The following is a 22,487-nucleotide window of genomic DNA, read 5'->3' on the forward strand; positions in this document are numbered from 1 at the left end:
TAGTACCATTTGATTTGCATAATCTTTAATAAATTTTATTTTCCTACTGCATCAATTGCACCTGTTGCCTCCTTCATTGAACATATTGCCAATAACACATGTTACAATGCCAAAGATTGCTGCAACATTAGGATGGCCACTTGCAAACTTAGGACATAGACTAGTGACTGTAGCTAATAGCCAAACAACACTGACTGGTACGAAAAAAACAGCTAAGAACACCACTACACCAGTCTAATTCATAAACAAACAGCATAATATTTTAATCTATCAAAAAACTCTCACGATACTAAATGCACTTCTCTCCATATGGAACAAAAAGAATTCTCACTGATCCTTCCAAACACATCATAAAAATAAATAAATAAAAATTACAGTACATGACAAACGGCCCTCCTTTATTGAAAAAATGAGTTTTAACTATCTGATAGGATAAGTCACCTTGCTGACAGATCTTGAGATATCACTTGAGCATAAAGTTCATCAATCCCAGGAATGTCATACCATTCTGAATCACTGCCTATTGGATGTTGCTAGGGATTTCTTGCTCATGGAAATCTTGGTGTAAATATTCTTGGTTCTGATTGACAACAGAATGTCTAAGAAGAAGCCAACAATGCATGCTCCAGTCATGACAACAAAGACTAGCCTGTAACAATGACCTCCAACACACGTGTTGCCTCCTCCCTCTGTTGTAGTTGCCTCCATATCATAGAGTATGCCAGCAAGCAGACCAGAGAAAAGGAAAGAACCCAAGGGAAGGTTAAGGATGAGAATGTTGTATATGAGACCATAATATTTGAGTCCAAATAACTCTGAGGCTGTTGGGACTGTAATGGCAAGCCTCACTCCATAGCACATGCCAACTAAAATAGACCCAATGTATAGGGAACCTGGCATAGCCATGGCCAGGAGTATGTAACCTACAGCCATTAGAAGCTGAGATGCTGCATTCCAAAGAGGTCTAGGTGTTCCAGCTTTCCTGTAAAGAAAATTTGGAATTGAAAATTAACAAGACAGTTCAAACTTGATGAACCAAGAGTAATAGTTATAACTTATAAAAGATCATTCTTGTCTTCCTACAGAAACTCTAACAAAACAGAGAATCTAACGCCAATGTAATATATTTTCATATAACCAGCATTTAACACTAATTCCATCGATAAAATACAGCGTTTGAGGAATGAGGATATATATAATAAGGATTTGGCACTTCAGAGTTAAGCCCTGAGATAGACAATTAAACTTAAAAGGACACACATGACACACCAAACCGTGACAATTTGATTCTTACTATAATTGACCAATCATGCTCGAAATCAAGTCAAACAAATTAATACCTGACTTTCTTTTGCATCTCGACAAACGTTACGTTCAAGTACTATATCATTAAGATTGAAAACTATCATAAAACTTTTAATGCAAACATTGTTGAATATATACATAAATCTCAATAATGTTAAGAATATTATAAGATATAATATAATATGTGATTAAAGGACAATGTAATAATAAATACATCAAAAACAAATTTTAAATACAAAATAATATAACTTTTTTTAAAAATAAAAAGAAGTGCAAAAAGTTCAAAAGGAAATTAGGGAGTGAAATATTTAAAGTCAAAATAGGCAACTTACATTAAAAAAATATGGCATTCTTATGTTTTATTTGATATTTATATGATGCATTTTCTTGGAAAAAATATTAAAAAATGCAAAAAAAATAGTAAATGAAATCCCTTCATTTTTTATTAACAAGAAAAGAGTAACCTGTAAAGTGGAAATAACAGAAACCGTAAATATCTACGTTATTCCCACGAATATTTTAACAATCCAATAAGTAAATGTATGATTAGACAAGTGATTCTTAATAAATGTAAAGATGATTATGAATAATATATCCCAGATAGGGGTGGAGAATATCTGTTGTTTGAAATAGTACTGCAACATCTACTCTTTTTTTGTTGTTGTTGTAGAACTGAATAATATATCCCAGATTGCGGGTATTTTGTTTTTATTACCAAAAACTACAATAGTGTTAAATTTGTATAACATCATCACAAAATAAACTACCAACTTATAAAGTATTTTCTAATTTATTTGAATAAAGTGTACTTAAAAATTGATCTAAATAAACTCGCGGAACACGTTGATGGGCAAGAGTAATTGTTTATAATTTCCTTCAAGAAAAAGAAAGTGAAAGGGTGCATAAATTAGTCTCATAAAAATGCAAGTTGGTTAATATAGTAGTAACTAATATTCTGGTAAGACTTGCTCGATGGATTGTTCGAAAAAGAAAGAAAGAAAAAAAAAAGACTTACTTGATGGTGAACTCCGAAACAGTACCCGAGATGATCCGTCCAAAAAACCCGAAAATACTTGTAAGCGACACAAAGAGCGAGACATCTGGGTATCCGAGAGCCAACCCGATTTGACCCATATTGTTCATCACTGCCAAACCCGTTCCAACCCCACACAGAAACGACACGAACAAGATCCAAAAATCCACGCTTCTCAGCGCCTCCATTATCGTGTGCTCCTCACCCACCACCGGCACCCTCTTCACTATCTCCGCCGCCACAGCTTCGTTCTCCTTCTCCGGAATCTGAAGCAACGGCTCCTTCACCCTCTGCCCCTCCACGTCATTCCCCTCTCCGAAGCTACCCTTCAAGTACGAGTACACCGGGATCCCCAACGGCGAAACCAGCATAACAACCAAAACCGCCACGAACACTCTTGACACCAACATGCTGGGGCTGGGGATGAACCCATACGCCAACAGAAAAAGCGCCATTGCCACCGCCACGACGTTGAAGACGCCGAAATACTTTACCTCCTCGGCGTCGGCGTCGGCGGAGGCGACGGGAAGAATCTCCCGGAGGAAAAACACACCGGTGAGGCAAACTGCGAAGGGAATGACAGAGAGCATGATGAGGAAGGAGCCAGGATCGTCGGCGAAGAGAGCGGAACAGAGAGTAGTGAATATCGCAGTGCTCAACCCTACAAAGCCTTTCAGAATGCCCGAAACGGGTCCTCTGTTTGAACGGAAGTTCCGAATGGATGTTACCAAAACGGCAGTGTTCATCCACGTCGTGCTGTTCCCTCCCATGCACAGAAACACACACATCTGCGTTTAAGCAAATACGACGACCAATTAGGAAATTCAAATGAAAGAAAAAGGTATGAGCATAACTATTAACGAAATTAAGTGGAAAACGATACAAGGTATTTCTAAGTTCTAACATTTGCAAACATAAAGTGAGTATACCTGCCAGTAGGGGAGGGGTTGAATTCTTTGGCTAACAACGAGCCATTGGGTTCCGTAGCCAATTAGGCCTTCGACGGAGCCTATGAGGAGAATGGCCCAAGTGGGGAAGCGGTCGGAGGCCAGGCCCGCGAGAAGCCCAAAGGCTTTGCCAACGTCTTTAGCGACGGAGAGGTTGTTGAGTTGGAGCTGAGTGAGGTGCATGAGGGATTTGAGGGCGTCGGAGTAGTTTGAGAAAGTGTAGTTGTTGCCGGAGATGCATTGAATCCACACGGCCGCCACGAAGCCCAGCCATTTGCTGGTGGTTGAAACGGCTGAAGGCGGAAAGGTGGTAGTGGTACCCATGAAATTAATTAGACATGGAGAAATGGAGGACGCATCTGTTGTACTTATAGCAATGTCCCCAAAAGTTTGTTCACGTTTCCTCTGTCCTTCTCCGTAACCTTGAAGATGAGTGTAATCACTGTAGCGGCAAATGGACCGGAATCGTGGAGGATTTTTTTTTTCCTTTTTTAATTAAATATAAATTAGACAGTGGGAAGAAAACTTGTAGAAACGTGTGACTTAAAAAAAGCAAACACTGTACTCGTCCGAGGTCATTGTCATTTGTCAGATTCAGATAGTACCTGTTTGGATTTTTTAACATTCATGATATTTTTGAGTTTTGACGAATAGTCGGTAACTCGGTAAGTTTCGTGGGACCAAGCACCGCCTTGTCCACTTGATTCTTCATGGTTGTTGACATTTTCATAAAAGCGAATTCAAGGAAAAAAAAGCATTCACATTCAGACATGGAATATCATACATATACAATATAGGTTTGATTCAACTTTCATATAATATCATACGTGTAATTTTGGATTTTCAATTATTTAATTTGGTTGCTTATATTTTTTAAATAGTGCTATTTTTTATAGCATTATATCAATACAAAGTAGGTAGCTAAATATTATTTTTTCAACATAATTTATTTCATGAATTAATTAGGATTCAAATTTTAAATCCTTTTATTAAAAATTACAAATTATTGTTATTTATATCAATTATTATTAACTAAATAGTGTCATTTTAATTTATTTTTTAATTTCACATTAAAGTATTTGATAAAAAAAAATTGATGTGACAATAGGAAGTGAATATGAATCTATCCATAATAAGATTGATTATAATAAGTTATTCATCAAGGTAAAACTAGCATTTTAAATCATTTTAAAGCAATGTCTTGGGTTGATGATCATAAATAAAAAAGAAAAATATAGTTGACGATAAAAAAATCTATTAAAAAGATAATTTTTTTCACAAATGTGAGTTATTAATGAATGTTTTACATTAATAACATGATTAGGGAAAAAATGCTCATAAGAGTATACAAAGTCTTTAACAAATGATTCAACACTTTATTATCTTAATTCAGATTAGATGTTCAATTATCTGCTTAGGGATAAAATTGTGATTTGAGGTATTATTATATTTTAAAATAGACCAATCCAATATGAGAGAGATTAGCTGAATGTAAAATAAAAATTATAAATACATCCTTGTTTAAAGAAAAAAAAAACTTATGAGTTTTGATGTGTGACTCAACTTTTAATTATTCGATTTTTATCTTGATATTTTTCAATTGTGCCCTAATTTCTTTATAAAGAAAATTATGGTCTAATTCTTAGTTTTTTTTTTTTTGTCCATATATCTTTTAAATAGATAAAGTTTGATATTTGTAAATTTGTAATAACCTGACAACGAACAGGAAGTAATAAATAAATAAAAAACATTACGTCACTAAGGGTGTGTTTTTCAGTTACTAAACAAGTTTTTTGTCTTATGTATAAGTATAAGCTAAAACAATAATAGCTAATTAAAAGATACTAACAAAACTACCATATCAGTAGATGATCATAAACAGCATCAATTAATAGGTGGAACAAAAAAAAATGGGGAGAAAGAAAAGGAGATAGTAGATATTTATGTCTTTTGCATGTTTTGTATTTGGGACAACTTATTACGTGAGTAACAACTTATTATTATTATTATTTTTTTCTGTCCAGCGCCTTCTCTTTAATTTGTTCTATTCCATAACAATTTTTAACATCAAACGTTGGACATAAAATTGGGCTGTGCATGTCCTTTATTTTTTTCATATCAAATGTAACCTAAACTTTTATATATATATATATATATATATATATATATATATATATATATATATATATATATATATATATATAAATTAATATTTTAAGTTATGTAAAATTTTAACGATTAAACTTGTTCGATTTTTTATTTATTTTAAATTAGTGATTATAAATTGTCTTTAAAAGTTATAACCTCCAAAAAGCAACCCCATTATGCTAAAAAAAAGTAGGTAAATATTATCAACAAGATTTAACATAGTTGGTAGATTACTGCATTTCTTAAATATGTTCACATGTGTTTAATGTGCGTATAAAAAAATATTTTATTGGAAGAGATAAAATATAATTTGATAATTTTTATGCTTTAAAAGTTAATCTCTTGACTTGTGGTGAAAATAATATTTTGCTTGAAGAAAAAGAAGGAAAAAAAAGCTTGCAACATGATCACGTGACTCATACATAGTTAAACAAATTTAGTGGTATTTGAGTAATTGATAAGAAAATAAAAAATAATATAGCGCAAATAAGAGAGCATGTGAGTTGCATTAAAATTCGTTGAACAAATGGCATGATTCAAGAATAAAAAAAAAACTATTAAAAGTTAATTTTTTCCACAAATGTGAGTTATTAATAACATGATTGGAAAAAAAATACTCATAAGAGTATACAAAGTCTTTGACAAATGATTCAACCCTTTAGTATCTTAATCAAGATTAGATGTTCAATTCTCTACTTGGGAATGAAATCGTGATTGGAGGTATCACCTTGTTCCAAAATAAACCAATGCAATATGAGGGAGAATAGCTAAATGTGAAATAAAAATTATAAATACATCCTTGTTTAAAGGGGAAAATAAACTTATTAAGAGTTTTGATGTGTGACTCAATTTTTAACTATTCAATTTTTATCTTGATATTTTTCAATTGTGCCCTAATTTCTTTATAAAAAAATCATTTTCTAATTCTTAGTTATTCATTTTTTGTCCATATATCTTTTAAATAGATAAAGTTTGATTATAAATTAATGATTATAAATTGTCTTTAAAAGTTATAACCTCCAAAAAGTAACCCCATTTTGCTAAAAAAAAGTAGGTAAATTTTACCAAGAAGGTTTAACGTAATTAGTAGATTACTCGGTTTCTTAAATATGCGTATGAAATAGATTTTATTAGAAGAGATAAAATATGCTTTGATAAGTTTTATGCATTAAAAGTTAATCTCATGATTTATGGAGATAATAATATTTTGCTTGAAGAAGAAGGAAAAAAAGTCTGCAACAACATGATGACGTGACTCATACATAATTAAACAAAATTAGTGGTATTTGTCTAATTGATAAGAAAATAAAAAATACTATAGCGCAAATAAGAGCATGTGAGTTGCATTAAAACTCTTTGAACAAACGGCATGATTCACGAATAAAAAAAAAGGGGCTTGATTCCATCGTCGGGTGGGAGCATTTTCTTAAATTTGTATAAATTTTAATATTGATTAAACTCATCTCGATCATATTTAAAATGAAAATATACGTTATCAATATAAAATATTAAAAAATTAAACTCCATTATAAATTATATTTATTATATTTTCCACTTGTTAATAATTTGTGTATCAGATTACCAATTAAACTTTGTTTGATGCTCTTTTATTTTAAATAATAAATTAATTGCCATTAGAAGTCATAAGCTCCAAAAGCAACCTCATTCTGCTAAAAAAAGTAGGTAAATATTGAAATGCTAATTGTTGCTTTACAGCATGTTGGCGTGACTTCAAATAGATAATTAAACAAATTTCGTGATAGTGATTGATAAGAATGTGTGTTGAAGTAAAAGTGTAAAACCATTTAAATAAAGGGCTTGATTCCGTTGACCGCGTCAAGGTGGGGTAATTTTTTTTATTGTTATATAGCTTAATGAAAATAGTTATTACTAATAAAATATTGTAAATTAAATAAAGTCTACTATATTATAAATTACATTTACTATTTATTTTTGTGTACGACAATAATGTTTAAGCTTAAGAATTTTTATAAATAACCTAAATCCTCTATTTAGGCCCATCGTAGTCGACGTAGTGGCTTATATTTTCCATTTATTAATAACTTTTTCTTCTCAACCACTTACCACCTACATATGTTGGTACGACTGTCGATTAGTCTGCAAATCTTATTCATATACTTATTCAGCTCAAAATCGTAATTAGTAGCTGAATTTTGGTTCAATTTGCTTTCTAAGTTCTAATTATGGGCGTCGTCTAACTCGTGTAACGTGACGAAACAAAAATGCATTACAAAACTTTGCTGAAAGCATGGAACTTTATAATTCCGAAACAGGAAACCGACGTTATTGTAAGGATAAATTATTAAGTAAGTGGTTGGAGTAACATATAATAAAGTGTTTTTTTCTTTTTGCAAGTAAAAAAATTTAAGTGCATGTTAGGTAAAAACTAATCTCATATATATGCATGCAGTGACACTAATTATGTAATAATTTATCTGAAGGTGAACGATCAAACACAACTAGGTGCTGAAAAGTGATATATACAGAAGTAAAAAAGAGCTTTTTATGGGAAAGATAAAGGGAGGAGAAAGAGGTCTTCCCCAGCTGGAATGGGAACACACACGGTTAGAGATGCCACGTTGGTTGCGTGTCCTCCCTTACTTAGGAAATTCATGTTTTGAACATTGCAGCTCGTAAATTGCATGAACAAAATTGAAGACTGAAAATTTTCATATTGGAAGGGAAATGTAATACAAAAGCATTTGTTAAACATGTATGGTGATTTCTTACTAAGATCTTGTGAGCCAACAAGTTCTTCCCTGAAAAAACTGAAACAAATGGACCCTGTTGCTGAGTGGTTGTTGAAAAATTAAGCATCATCAACGTTTCATCTTTTCCAAATGGAAATTTAATTCCAAAACGATAATAGTTGCAACTGACGTGCAACTTCACATCTATTTACGATGTCGACTAATATTCAGAGTCACATTAATTTCTTGAAAAGAAAAGGGCAAGTGGGCTAGTGGGGCTTCGTTTAGATTTTGAATACCATGTCAAGACAATTGATGGGATCCTCTTTTTCTTTTTCTTTTCTTTTTTTTAATAATGTATGCCAAGCCAGTAGGATTTTAGACAATAAAAAACGTATTTGTTAATTTAGAAAATTATATAAATTTATATTTTGAGTTTACACGTTAAAAATACATCTATTTTAGAAGAAAATGATTTAATTAATAATGGAATTATCCTTCATTGGTAACATTTAAACGTTTAATTAACACTTCGATAAAACTTCCTATTTTTCTGAGAGCAAGCAACAATTTCTTCTTCTTCTTCTTCTTTTTTATAAAAAAGCAACAATTTCTTTGTGGCGTTGCTTTCTCCTTTGATATTATTATCGGGTCACCTAAAATGTTAATGTGAAAAAAAAAACGGAGAAAAGACCAGCTACGTGGAAACGTCAATACCATCATACTAATACTTCGTTTAATGCTTCACTTCAACATATTTTTATTTTTTAGGCTATTTTTTTTAAATGAAGTATTTTTAAAATTAATAAAAATAATAGAAAAGGTCGAATTTCATTTACAAAAAAAAAATGCACCTTGATAATCATTACACTGGGCTAATTGATAATAAAAATCATATAAAGAAAATAATTTTTTTTTCTCGAAACCTAAAACAAGAGATTGAGTCCTAAAAAATGCACCTTGATAATCATTACACTGGGCTTATACTTTTAGTACACAATATATCCTATTGATTAAAATCTATATAAAAATATTATAATTAATTACAGGTATTATTTATAACTTAATGAATAACATAGAAGTTTATTTTTTTATGTTTTACAGTAATAACACAGAAGTTTATAGCAACAATAAAAATGCATAAAAAATAGGTTATTGGTTAACAACACTTGCCCTTTTGCTTAAATTAAAAATTTGAAATGAAAAATAAAATAAGGACTGAGAAAAAAATTAAAATTTGAAATGAATAGAAAACTAGTGATTTATTTTCAATTGTCATTTGTTTCTTAACATTAATTGTTTTGTCCTTTTAAAATTTCCTTCAATGAAATAAAGTGAATTGTACTATTATTTATATTTCCTCTCTCCTTTTTTTCTTTTGTCATGTCTTTCTCCTAAAACAAAATACAATGTCAAGGAGATGTTTGTTTCAAGGTAAGAATTTTTACTCCTGTGAATCACATTCCTGAAAATATTATACTGGGAAATATCATTCCTGTAGACATATTTGTTTGACACTGTTAAATTCAGGAAAAAAATTAAAAAAAAAATTAAATAAAAAATAAAAGTAAAAATAGAAATGTGAGCCAATGATGTGCGGGGTATGGTAGTTATTGTAGAAAATAACTTCGATACCCATTGGAAATCCAATCTACCCATCATTCTCATGAGAATAAGCAACAAAACAATTGAGTATTTTACAATCCTTCGAATCAAATATTTACTAGGAATATTTTTACAAATTTTATACCAAACCTGGTACACCGAATAGGTATTCTGCCTAGTTTGCTAAATACCTATCTAACCCTTTAAGAAACAAGACATACCATAATCTAAAAGGATTAACGATTTAGACCCCCTAATCACACTTAGGCGCATATGATCTCAATGGTAATTTGCTCACGAAGGCCCAAGGTTCAACAAAATTTATATAAATAGAGAGAATCATTCCGGTAAAGACCATTTTTCACTTTATTATCATACTTATTGTTTAAAATCGAGATCTTTAAGTGTTGAAATGTCATAAAAGGGCAAATACGAGCAAGAACTACATCAACAAAAGAGATAATGTCCGACCACTATTTATTAGGAACACCAAGGAATATGATATTCCCAAGTCCTATTACCTGGAAACTTGAAACAAATATCTCCTAACCAATTGATGATCCGTTTGAAACTTTCCAATTTTGCCTAATTTGCTCATTTCGGAAGGAGTGGGTAGATTATTTATATAAGATTTTTTAGAATACTTTTTTATTTTTTTATTTTACCGTTCGTTATACATTTTCACTTTTTATAAAAAAATATATATTTATAAAACATTATACAATTAACATGTCTTTGGCTAAAAAGAAGATTAATTGAGTAGGCTCCTATTTTAGATATGATAGTGACAAAAATATGTATTTGTAATTTGCGAAACATAAATATACAGGATGTTTACCGTGTGAATTGTGATGGTTTAATGATTAACTAGTTAGTATCCATCACACGGTAAACTAAAAAATACAAATAATAATATAGGTATGGACTATACATTTATACTATTATATAATACTGTTATTTATTAAATTTAAAAGTAAGTAAATGACGAAAAATTAATATAAGTTAAAAAAATAAATTATCAATCCATATAACTAATTTGAATATCAAGCAAAAGAAAATAAATATTATATAATAAAATATAAATAATAAAGTATGTTAAAAACATTGTTTATAGTAAAACAAAAGAGTTTAATCTTATATTTTCTATAAAAAATTTATAAATGATAATTAAAATAAACATGAAAATATAATATCACAAGATTGTATGTTATTTTTTGTTATTATTTTATGTCCGCATCATTTTCATCCTGTTAATTATTTATAATTTATTTAATGAGAACAAAAAAACTAATACAATTAAAATATATAATATATTTTATAAAATATTATTGTCTAATTAGTTCTGATAATATCTGACTTAATTATATTTTTAAATTTTATAAATAATGAAATATATATTTAATTTTATTAAAATTATTGTTGTTAGATATGTTGTTAGTATATTATTTATAAAAGATTAAACTAATGAAATAAAAATTTAAGATTACTCAGATCTTAAAATACATTCGTAATAAATATATTAGAATAATTATAAGATTAATTTGGAATATTTAAGAATGTAGTATGATAAATGATTAATGTTTATGCTTTATGGTGATTGGAGAAAAAACAATAAGAAAAAGGGAGGGGAAAACAAAAAACAGCTGTCCCGCGTATGGGCACGGCCGTACAAGACAGCTCATGTTCCGTATGTTTTAGGCAGCACGTGATTAAGTGTCTCTTCGTGTGGGCCAAAGGACAGCCATAACATAACTATAACTTGACTCAGATGAAGGAGTGCCTTTTGCAGTTGATATGGTAAGATTAGACCTCGGGCCTATAAATTATAACTGAGACGTACTGGACATATTCATCACCAATCAGACAACATATATGATATACAACATATCATATCATAATCTCCTAATAATAAAAATACCGTGTCATAAATAATAAATAATTTTTATCTTTTAAAATCATAAATTTAATTTTTAATTCATGTGTATTGAAAAAATAAAAATATATATTAAAAAATATTATTTTTTAAATATATATTAATATTTTATGAGATTAATTATTATTTTTTATTAAAGAATATCGTAATTTTAAAAAATAATTATCATAAGAGTAATGACTAACTTAAAGTCTATCTCAAATATGGATTGAAGCAAATTAAGAGATATAAAAAAGAAAAAATATATAATAAGTGGTATGATAAAAAAGAAAAAATAAAAAAAGAGTGATAGTAAGATATAAGAAAAAATGTTTAAATTTATAATATCTTTTTGTATTAATTATTACTATTATATATTATTAATTAAAATTATAAAATTTCGTTCGCTTAATGCTTTTTCGGTATTATGGAAAGTAAAAGAGTAAATATATATATATATGAAATTTGAACTAAAAGGTATACATCTTTGATCTTATCAACACTCAGACCCCACCAGTGTTGAAGATAAGAACAAACCATGTTTGGTTCATGCCTATTATACAGTCATCAACATATCATACATTCGTACCTTCATCTTATCAACATTCAACAATCAGATGACAATGCTAAAGATAAGAAGGACGACATTCTTATTAGGATCCAACAAAAATTATAGATTTTTTTAAATATGAAAATTAAAAATTAAAAAGTTATAATTTCATATTAAAAATTAAAGGTTTAAATATATTTGTTATCCCTAATAAATACTCAAATTTTACACTTGATCTTTCATAAATTTTTTCTTTGAGATGGGTTCTTAAAATTTGAAATTTTTTATCTCTAATATCGTTGTTAACTTGACACATTGACAAACTATCTTTTATGTTATGTCAAATTAAGTGTGATATGTAAACTAGTTATGTGTTGCTTGACATGACATCATATTTTAATTAAATTTAAATGAAAAAATTAAATTAAAATTAAAAACATGCTCATTCATCCCTTCCTTAAAAGCAATTGCAGCATAATGGTCAAAAAAACTTAACGTGACAATAGCCCATTGACTTTCCACTCACCTTCTCATTGAAAAAATTCACCTCCTTCACAGATCCATACTTATTAAGCTTAGTTTCCAGCTTAGCATCAGTAGTCCACCAATGCAAATCACCCACAAACAATATAGTACCACCATAACTAGCAGTAGTAGCACCATAACCACCACCACTAGCACCTCTAACTCCTCCAATATTAACATTACTAACAACTCTTACATTGTTCCCAACATCATTTCCACCGTCACCAACACCACCTTGACCTTGTCTCACCAAACCCCCATTTCCAACAATCCCAACAACCCCACCTTGTGTTTGTTGTCCAATCCCCTACATTGCAACACCATTATTCCCATCTTGTTCCTCAATTTCACTTAAATTCCCAAATTGGTTTCCTAATTCAACAATAATCTCACCTTTGACACTCACCTTGTCCCCACTAAACCCTTGATTCTAAAACCCATCAACCCTCCTCGACGTGGTGGGGTTGCAATTGTGGCAGGAGAGGGGGTGGCAGGCACTATAGTCGAAGGTGGTTGTGGAGTTGTGCAAACGGGCGTTGGGGCTGCTACTGGTGTGCGTCGATGATAGGGTTGATGAGAGAGATGGTTGCACACTAGCTAAGAACTTTGACACAATAAAGGAGATGACACACAAACCTAAGAACATCGCAAAAATCATTAGCACCTTTGACCTTCAAGAAAGAGATTTGGAAAGACTAGACATGGTAATGGGGCGGGACGGGGACGGGTATTGCCTCCCCAATTCCTGACCCTAACTTTCTAACATATACCCGTACTTGTTCCCAATACCCGATGAGTTAAAATTTATTACCCCATCTTCATAACCGTCGAGTATCGGGTATTCTCGTCCTCGCCCCGTCCCTGATTTATATTTGTAAAAAAAATTGTAAAAAAATTATATTGAAAATTTGATTGTTACACATTTTTTTTAACTACTTGTATTTGTAAAACATCTGTCTACAAAAATCATCAAGAAAATAATCTTAAATTATATAAAAATTATAAAAAAATTAACAAGTAATTAATAAAATTTTAATACTTTCATAATCGGGACGGGTATGGGACAGGTAGTGACATCCTTGTCCCCTCTCCCGACCCCAATTAAAAAAGTCGGATATTCCGTAATCCCGAACCCGTACCCGGTCAACTCTATTTCCCAACAAAATCGGGATAAGTTTGGACGGATACCCGTGGATACAGATTTCATTGTCATGCCTAAGAAAGACTAAACCTTTCCACGACCAAAACCAAGCTCCAGCACATATAGAGTTGGGGTTGTTTCATAATTCCACTTTTTTTGTTTTATTTTATTTTAATTAAAATATAATGTCATGTTAGACGACACGTAATCAGCTTACATGTCATATTTAATCTGACATGACATCACGCGTAGCTTGCTGTTGTGTCGAGTTAACAACCACATCAATAATTAACGGATCCCTTCTAACGGTAGAAACCTTGTACAAATTTTTTTAAATATTAGGAACTCATCTCAAAGAAAAAATTTATGAGGGATCAAATGTAAAATTTTGGGTATATATCATAAATAAAAAACATATTTTAAAAAAATTAAACAACAATCAAAATTATAATTTAATATTTTTTATTGTGCAACACGAAACAACTTTATACCATTTTTATATGTTTCGGTAGTGCCAAATAAATGAATAAAATAAAATATATTTTTAATTATTTTATATTTATAAAAGTTTTGTCTTAATCTTTTTGAATAAAAAAAATCAATTTTAGTATTTTCGAATATATGGTTGAGAACCATTGGTCACATCAAATTAGATGTAAATCAATTATCATTTTTGTTTTGCATGTAAAAATCATTTGTAGTGTTACATTTAGATGCACTTTGATGTAGCACAATGGTTTAGAATCATTGGTAATAAATGAACATTTTCTTTAACAAGTAAATTTAAATAAACGGATTTACTTAAGTTAATAATGTCGATCAAAAGAATTATATATGTCATATGATGAACATTTAAAATATAATAGACTAAAACAATACGTTTTTAAATTTGATGAAGAAAAATTAAATCTCAATATAAAATATATATTTCTGTTTATTTTATTAAGGAAAATGCTTTATCCTTCGGTTAATTCTGCCGAAAAATTGACCGATTCAGTTATAATGTGAAATCTGTCTTGAAAATAAATTAAATTATTATCTTACAGTACGAGCAATGACAGAAGTTAAATTGTTAATGATTCGGACGTTTTTTTCTCGCTCCTCAATTCGGAAGATATATCAGTGCTCTTTTATTAAACCACGCACAAAATGGGAAATTAATTGATATACAGGAAATAAAAATTTGTTTTGAGGAAAATTCAGACTTGTAATCCGAAGAAACGGACAGAAGAATATATAAGGCACTGGCCACTGGGGCATGCATTCTCAACAAAATCTGAAATGATTCGTCAGGGACAGGGCATATAGTTTTTTTGCACTGAACCAAAAAGAAAGTATTTTTTAACGTCACGAATACTAAAAGAAATCTTAATAAAAAAATCATATAATTTTTATAATATGAAATTTGTTTAGTTTCCAATTCACGTGTTATTTCTTAATTATGTTGCTTCTTGTGTTACAAATGTTATGCCTTCAATTTAATATATTATATATTTTTTGACTTTTATTTCTTTTATATGAACGTGTTTTATTTACAATACAAAATTTTCTAAATTTTTAAAATAATCAATAATTTTTAGTTATGTAAGGATATATAGACCCGTTTATTTAACTTATTTATTAAAAAATATTTATTTTAAATAAAATAAACAATTTTTTTATTACGTTTGTTTAAATTATTTTTGTTTAGAAAATGTAATCTTATGTAAGTATTTGTATAAGTTTGACTGATCCATTCCTACCTGTTATTAAGTGTATGATGAGATTAGTCATTTGTAAGCACTTGACAAACTAACGAAAAACATACTTTAAAAATGAAAAATTCATTAGTGTTTTATATTGATTTGAATGTAGAACAAGTTAGATTATTGTGAGTAGTTTTCACTTACTATAAAGTGTATTAATAACTATGTCAATAAAAGCTGCATGACCCTCATATAGTCTGCAAACAATGAGTGTATAAAATAAAGAAGCTATGAGTTAAATGTCTAAGATTGATGGATTATTCCTTGATTACATTCAAAGTGTATCTCTCTAATAGTTTATTTCCATTCAAAATTGTTTTTATACCTTCGAAACATTATGTTACACTTAAAATACTCATGTTAAGTGTTCAAAGAAGAAACTGTAATCGATGATAATCTTACTTAATTCAAATATAATTACATTCAGTAAAAAAAATATCTTTAATCTAAAGAAATACCTTTTAAACATCACACTCAAAATACTAACACACAATTTAGATAAATTCTAGACCATTTTAAAATTTTTTATTTATTAAAGGTAATTTTTTTAAAAATAAAATAAAGTATATTTTGTCATAGTTGAGGTACATGTCTCGTTAGGAATTCAAAGAGTTTTGAACTAAATACTGGTCACAATTTCTTAATATAAATACATTCAACTTTGAATTGGGTAATCTGATGCCTTAATTATAATGTATTTTGTTATGAAAATATTTAAATGTAATATATGCTTCCAGAAAAGTTAAATGTTTCTGTAAAAATAACTATTTGAACATCAATTATATGGTAATTTAATTCATTTAACAACACGTTATGAATTTCTTTCAAACAGTATTTTGGGAATAAAATTCTCACATGTTGTGAGGCTTTTCCAATAATCAAGACCTCAATATTCCGAATTTTCAAATTAAATTAATTTATCAACTTTTTTTCCTGGTTCGCGTTGCGCACCGGCCTCTATAGCGAGCTTGAACCATCTTCAGCTTCAGCTACTTTGCACTAACAAAGCGCCCCACGTTCTGAGACAAACCCAGTATGCTATCTGCCATGGGGGATCAGAAAGTTTCGATTTTTCATTGATTGTGTATAACTGCACAAAGAAGGTAGTGAAGCAATGCGTAGAGCGATCGCGTTTCTCGTTCACCCACGATTCCTCCTTCTCTTCCTTGTTCTCTCAATTTTCCTCATTTTCACATTTTCTGGTTCTACCACCACCAATGGTTTTACTAATCCCAAACAGGTGCGCCCTTTAACCTTTCATTTGTATGTTGTTGTCATTGTGGATCTGATTTTGGTAATTGGGCCGGTTTTCGTACCATAATTGTTTATATTACTGTGAGGTTGTTTCCATAGATCTGAACGTTCCGTTCCAATCATTTGGCACGTGTTTTCGTTTTACTCTTTCTTTTTTACTTTCTGTTACTGATAGAATGAAATCAAAATGGAGTTTTTTGTATTTTAATTTTGCTTACATTTACCTGTAATGCCACCCTAAGGAAGTGCACCTTACGAAATTAAACTCTTTCGTGTAATTGAATTGTATTGCTTTCGGATGCATTTTAATTTTTGCCATTGTAGTTATTCCCATTATTAGTTGGCTGCTGTCTATGCAATCTAATTTGATTAATGATGAATCACTCATGGCTAGATTCTGTGGATTGCGATGTGGCTGGGTAGCATGCTTTGCATTATAATCGATTCCTTCTTTATTTATTCAAGTAAGTTGTTTGAGTTCCTTTTTGGTTGGGTTAGTGTATGCACTATGTAGTACTAAAAGTATGAACTAGGTAATGTATTAAAACTTCCATCTGTAGACTAGCAGACAATTTGAGCAGCTCAAGAACAAAATGGGGGTTTAGCCCTGAAAGTGAATCAAGGGAGGGTCATACTAGATATATAAGGTTGGCTTGATGGTAAAGGGTGAAGGGAGGGAGGGATAGGTTGTGGGTTCAAATCCCCCTGGTAACAAAAACTAACAACTAGCATTTGCCAATCCAAAAAAAAAAGGGAGGGGCATGCTCATAACACACATTAGCCAGTTTGAAGAAGCATCCATCTCTGTAGATCAATTCTGTGTACCCGTGCCTTGTAACCCAGCTTTAGAAAGAAGAGGATAATGAGAGCTTCAAAAGGTGGGTGGAGATACGGAATCTTTTAGTTCCCAATGATTCCTTTAAGTATTAGGGGAGAGGATATCTACACTATAGGTTCCCAAGGCACAGGGTGCATTTAGTGCTCACAGAAGGCTATGATCATTTAGAAATGTGATAGAAATTGATGAAACAAGGATACTGATGCGGGAGTGCATGGTTGCTGGGGTTTCCTTTTCCTCAAGCAATTCGGTTGTGTCAGCCCCGAGATTGGTTGGTCTAACATTTATGAGCTGACTGGACAAAGATGGATGGAAGGTAAGATAGATTGGAGTTCAAGTGGCACAGGATTAGGAGAGTGTATGGGTAGAAGAATGTGGCATTTGCAGAAGAGGATAGTATTTTGATGAGAAAGGCAATATGAAAAAAAAAGTGTAGTCCCTGGGTAAGCAATACTGCCGAAATCCTTTGATTTCAGTTTGAGTCTTTTGCTGAAATAAACCCATCATGTTTTCTCTTTCCCAGCATATTATGAGCATTCCCTGCTTCTTGGAGTGTTACCCTTATCTATATTTGAAACAATTTGTAAACACAGTTATGATTTTTATCATGAAGATTGAAACCTGCTTCTTTGGTTGTGGCGGTAGCTCTATCTAGTAGAGGTTCTTTGGTTGAAGTTGTATGAGAAACACTCTGACTATAAATGAAGTTTTTTTGTCCCCTATATTACACGTGGACCTGTTTTGAGACCACCATTTTTAACACTGAATATTTATAAACATAATCATCGACTTGTATATCATTTGATTCGAAATCGATGATTAGGTGTTAGAATATTAGGAAAATATCTTTAATTTATTATAGAATATCTTAAATTATCTCATAGGATTAGTTTGTTATCTTGGAGTATCATAGATTATCCTTTAAAATTAGTTTCTTACCCCATAATATCTCCTAGGATTAGTTTTCATATTTCTTAATAATTATCATGTTTTGTTTTGTTATTTAAGTAAAATTAGGAGTCTATTAATTAGAATAAATAAAGGTTAGTGCCTTAGTCTTTTAAATAAGATCAGTGCAACAAATTGTATTAATAATTCAAGATTATTATCTTTTTTATCTTCTCTCCTTTTTGGCTAAATACATATTACTTCAACATGGTATCAGAGCTGTACTAACCATTGTGACTTGTCCATCATTATTCTGCTATTGAGTTGCTGCTCAGAAGTCTATTGTAACAATGTCTTTCTTTCCAAATCCTTCTCTTGTTCCTTGCTATTTGTTGTTTGCCACCAGTACATATCCAATGATTCCTAACATTAGTGTTCTTCTTTAGTTTTTGAGCTTCGTTGGTACTACTCACTAGCATGTTTAATTTCTTCTGCTGTGCATTTTATCAGCATGTTTAGTCTTAGAATTCAGGCTTAGTGCATAACTCAACTCTACAAAACTAGCTTGTAAACTGAAGACTGTCCAAGCCTTAATAAGGAATCCATCTGCCATATCTTTGGTCAATGTGCAATCTTAACACCCCCCCTGTGCCTAGGACTTGACATCTAGAGCGTGGACAAATGCGGATGGCCCAATAACAACAGCCCTCATGTCTAGGAATAGACATCTAGAGCATGGGCAATTATTGGTGGCCCAATACATGATAGACTTTGAAAATACTATATTAGAATTTTAGGCTTAGGGACTAACTTAACACGACTCTTAAAAGGTATAAGGAGTACATTTGCCATATCTCTAGACAATGTGGGATCTCAACAAATCTCTATCTCTTGCTGTTGCTGCTATTGTGTCTTCATTCTAGCAGGTTCATAAACTTTAATTTGTGCATTTGGCAAATGTCAAGGAGGATGGCCCGTTCTATCTTATCATTTGGTGTCCAAGGTGATACTGTAGTGATGATTAATTGACGTCAATGAATCAAAACAAAAGTTTTAATATATCAGGGATCCAACGCAACACAAAAATTTATGAGGGACCCAAAACAAATAATCATCTATTAGAAACCTCAAACATATATAACCCTAAATTTAACAAGTATATTTAAGAGAAATAAAATTAAATGCTCAACATATAATATTAGAACAAGACATATGACTTAATGAGAATGAGAGCTCTCATTTAATAATAAATTCTAAAAACATTTTAATTTAAGAAAAGATCTTTAAAAATTCTTATTCAAGATGATTATTTAGATTTATAATGTAGGAGCAGTTAGGAGTCTATTCATTAGTATAAAAAGGCTTAGTGCCTTAGTCTTTTGAATAAGATCATTGTATCAAATCATATTCATATTCAAGGTTATTTTCTTTTTCTCTTCTCTATTCCTCTCTAAAACGTTGTAATCAACATTAGGCCATGTGTAAAATTTTTCCACTTATGATTTTCATCTTAACTGATAAACTTTCCCTTTTCTGATGTAGGTTGTTGAGATCATTGAGGAGAAACCAGAAGAGGAGCCAGAAATTACACACAGAGTATTTTTGGATATTGATATTGATAAACAGCGTTTAGGTTGTCAAGCAGTATTTTTAGAAATTTTACTCATTGCAATCGTTTAAATCAATTTGACTCGTGAAATACTTTTTGACCAAGAGGATGTAGAAAAATTGAAGTAACAATTTATGCTCAATCAACTTTTAAAAAATGCTATTTTTCCTGTCCTATCTGATATTGACAACCTGCAGTATGCAATAACTTCTACAGGTAGGATAGTGATTGGATTATATGGCCAAGTTGTACCGAAAACTGTGGGTATGTCATTGTTCTTATGTTTCATGTTCCTTTGTCTGCAACTTAATTGTTTTAAGAATATAAATTTTCATTTTGCATGAACCAAGGGTCGGCTTCTTTAGTAGAAAATGTAATTTTTGTGGGTATTCATTTTCTTTCACCCTTTTGTACAGGGTGTCTACTTTGGACTTCAGTTATTTTTGTAAATTCAAACTTAAATGTGCTTGATGGAGCTTTCTCCTTGTATATGTATGCTATTTACATACAGTAAGGCTTATACATTATAACATTGCAATTTCTAATGACTGAATTTTCTGTCTGCAGAAAATTTTAGAGCTTTGTGTACAGGTAGCTGTAGTCTCTTCATTTTGTTTATTAATTTAATCCCCATCGGTCCTTGCACTGATTAGGAGTGTTCCATGATGTGTAGGGGAGAAAGGAAAGAGTGAAAATGGCATAAAGCTTCATTACAAAGGAACACCATTTCATCGGATAATATCTGGTTTTGTGATTCAGGGTGGAGACATTGTTCATCATGATGGTAAAGGGTCTGAATCTATTTTTGGTGGCACCTTTCCTGATGAGAATTTCAAGATTAAACATTCTCATGCCGGTGAGTAACAATTTGCTTGGATGAAAGCATTTCATTTTATTATTAATATTTTTATAACTTGATGTTTTTCTGTCATTTCTAAGATATGTGTTTGAGTTGTTTCTATGAAATCTTACTCCCATGATTGCAGGAGTTGTTTCTATGGCAAATTCAGGACCTGATTCCAATGGCTCACAGTTTTTCCTTACCACAGTGAAGGCCAGATGGTAAGTTATTTTTGTCCTTGTAGTGTATGGTTTGGACGATTTCTAGACTGGGGATCAGATGCAGTTGGATCAAATTCTCGTAGGTTAAGAGCAGTCTTTTTAGGGTGCGAGCACACACACTTGTGAGAATACTGATTTATTGAGAAAAATAAGAACTATAAACCTAGATCATATAATCATACATGGATGGTTAAGATCATATATTTAACTTTTAATCTCATTCATTCAAATATGATCTAGTGGTCAAAATTTATAGTTGTGATTTCTCGCAATGACAAGAATTCTCGCTTGGTATACTTTCTATATATAGATTGATTGACACTACCTTTGAATTTGTTCTTTTAAAGGCAAAATATATATTCATTGTGTCATCATCACTGGTTTATAGTTATGAGTATGATATCAATTTACTTGTAAACTTTCCAGGTTGGATGGAGAGCATGTTGTCTTTGGCAAGGTTGTTCAAGGCATGGATATTGTGTATGTAATTGAAGGGGGAGCCGGAACTTACAGTGGAAAACCCAGAAAGAAGGTGGTGATAGCAGACTCTGGGGAGATACCAAAGATCCACTGGGATGAGGAAACTTGAACTTCCTCCTTTTAACATATGTTTGGATTATGGTTTGGATAGCAGACACGGCTGGTTTGTCTTTGATCTTGATTCGAAGTCTTAAACCATGCTTTACATGCCAACTTGACTTAAAAAAGAATTGGTAGATACTAGATTGTTATTAAAAATATACTGAAGCCCGGTTTCTTTTAATGTAAGCAATATATTTGGTAAGTCCATTTTATGTTTTTATGTTTTTTTAAATCATTCCTGTTTATTTATATTGAACACGGCCCTTTTCTGTAGAGAAAGGGGAAATCATTATATTGTCTTGCTTCCGTTGAATCTTCTGTGCGCAAATGCATTCTTCTGCCGGAAAGGTTACCGTAATTAGATATGCCTAAAAGAATTATATTATTCAGATAACATTTTTCTTACTTTTCTTTTAATAACTCTATTTTTCTCTCTTTATTTTCCTCTATCACATAACGGATTTTATTCCATACTTTTCTCTCCCCTTCTATTTCTCCTTAATTGTAAAAAAAAATAATGTACGAAAGTGACATCACTTTCGGCATTATAAATATATAGGTTACGGAGTTTGGAAAAGATCAAATATTATATCTAATCTAAATTTATTAAAATTATAAATATCATATCAAAA

The 22,487-nt window shown here is 30.9% G+C and overlaps 2 protein-coding genes across 3 annotated transcripts; one reads left to right on the forward strand and one right to left on the reverse strand.

The window, feature by feature from the left end:
• Positions 1-13: 13 nt before the first annotated feature.
• On the reverse strand, positions 14-3,796 carry LOC100800237 (protein NUCLEAR FUSION DEFECTIVE 4). Its single transcript, XM_003537753.5, has 3 exons — positions 3,268-3,796; positions 2,321-3,126; positions 14-982 (listed from the first exon to the last, which is right to left on the reverse strand). Exons 1-3 carry the CDS (start codon positions 3,607-3,609, stop codon positions 514-516), a joined length of 1,617 nt encoding a protein of 538 aa, XP_003537801.1. The 5' UTR covers positions 3,610-3,796; the 3' UTR covers positions 14-513.
• Positions 3,797-16,501: 12,705 nt separating this feature from the next.
• CYP41 (peptidyl-prolyl cis-trans isomerase CYP41) lies at positions 16,502-22,168 on the forward strand. Of its 2 annotated transcripts, NM_001357175.1 has the most exons (7): positions 16,527-16,862; positions 20,145-20,235; positions 20,428-20,475; positions 20,779-20,802; positions 20,885-21,067; positions 21,198-21,273; positions 21,700-22,168. In NM_001357175.1, the coding sequence occupies exons 1-7, from the start codon at positions 16,737-16,739 to the stop codon at positions 21,860-21,862; spliced, it is 711 nt and encodes a 236-aa protein (NP_001344104.1). In that variant the 5' UTR covers positions 16,527-16,736; the 3' UTR covers positions 21,863-22,168. The 2 variants fall into 2 exon arrangements, with proteins under 2 accessions (XP_006590851.1, NP_001344104.1); XM_006590788.4 differs by lacking the exon at positions 20,428-20,475 and having other exon boundaries at positions 16,502-16,862; positions 21,700-22,057.
• The last annotated feature ends 319 nt before the right edge of the window (positions 22,169-22,487 follow it).

The sequence above is a fragment of the Glycine max genome, chromosome 11, assembly GCF_000004515.6.
Source record: "Glycine max cultivar Williams 82 chromosome 11, Glycine_max_v4.0, whole genome shotgun sequence".
Lineage (NCBI taxonomy): Eukaryota > Viridiplantae > Streptophyta > Magnoliopsida > Fabales > Fabaceae > Glycine > Glycine max.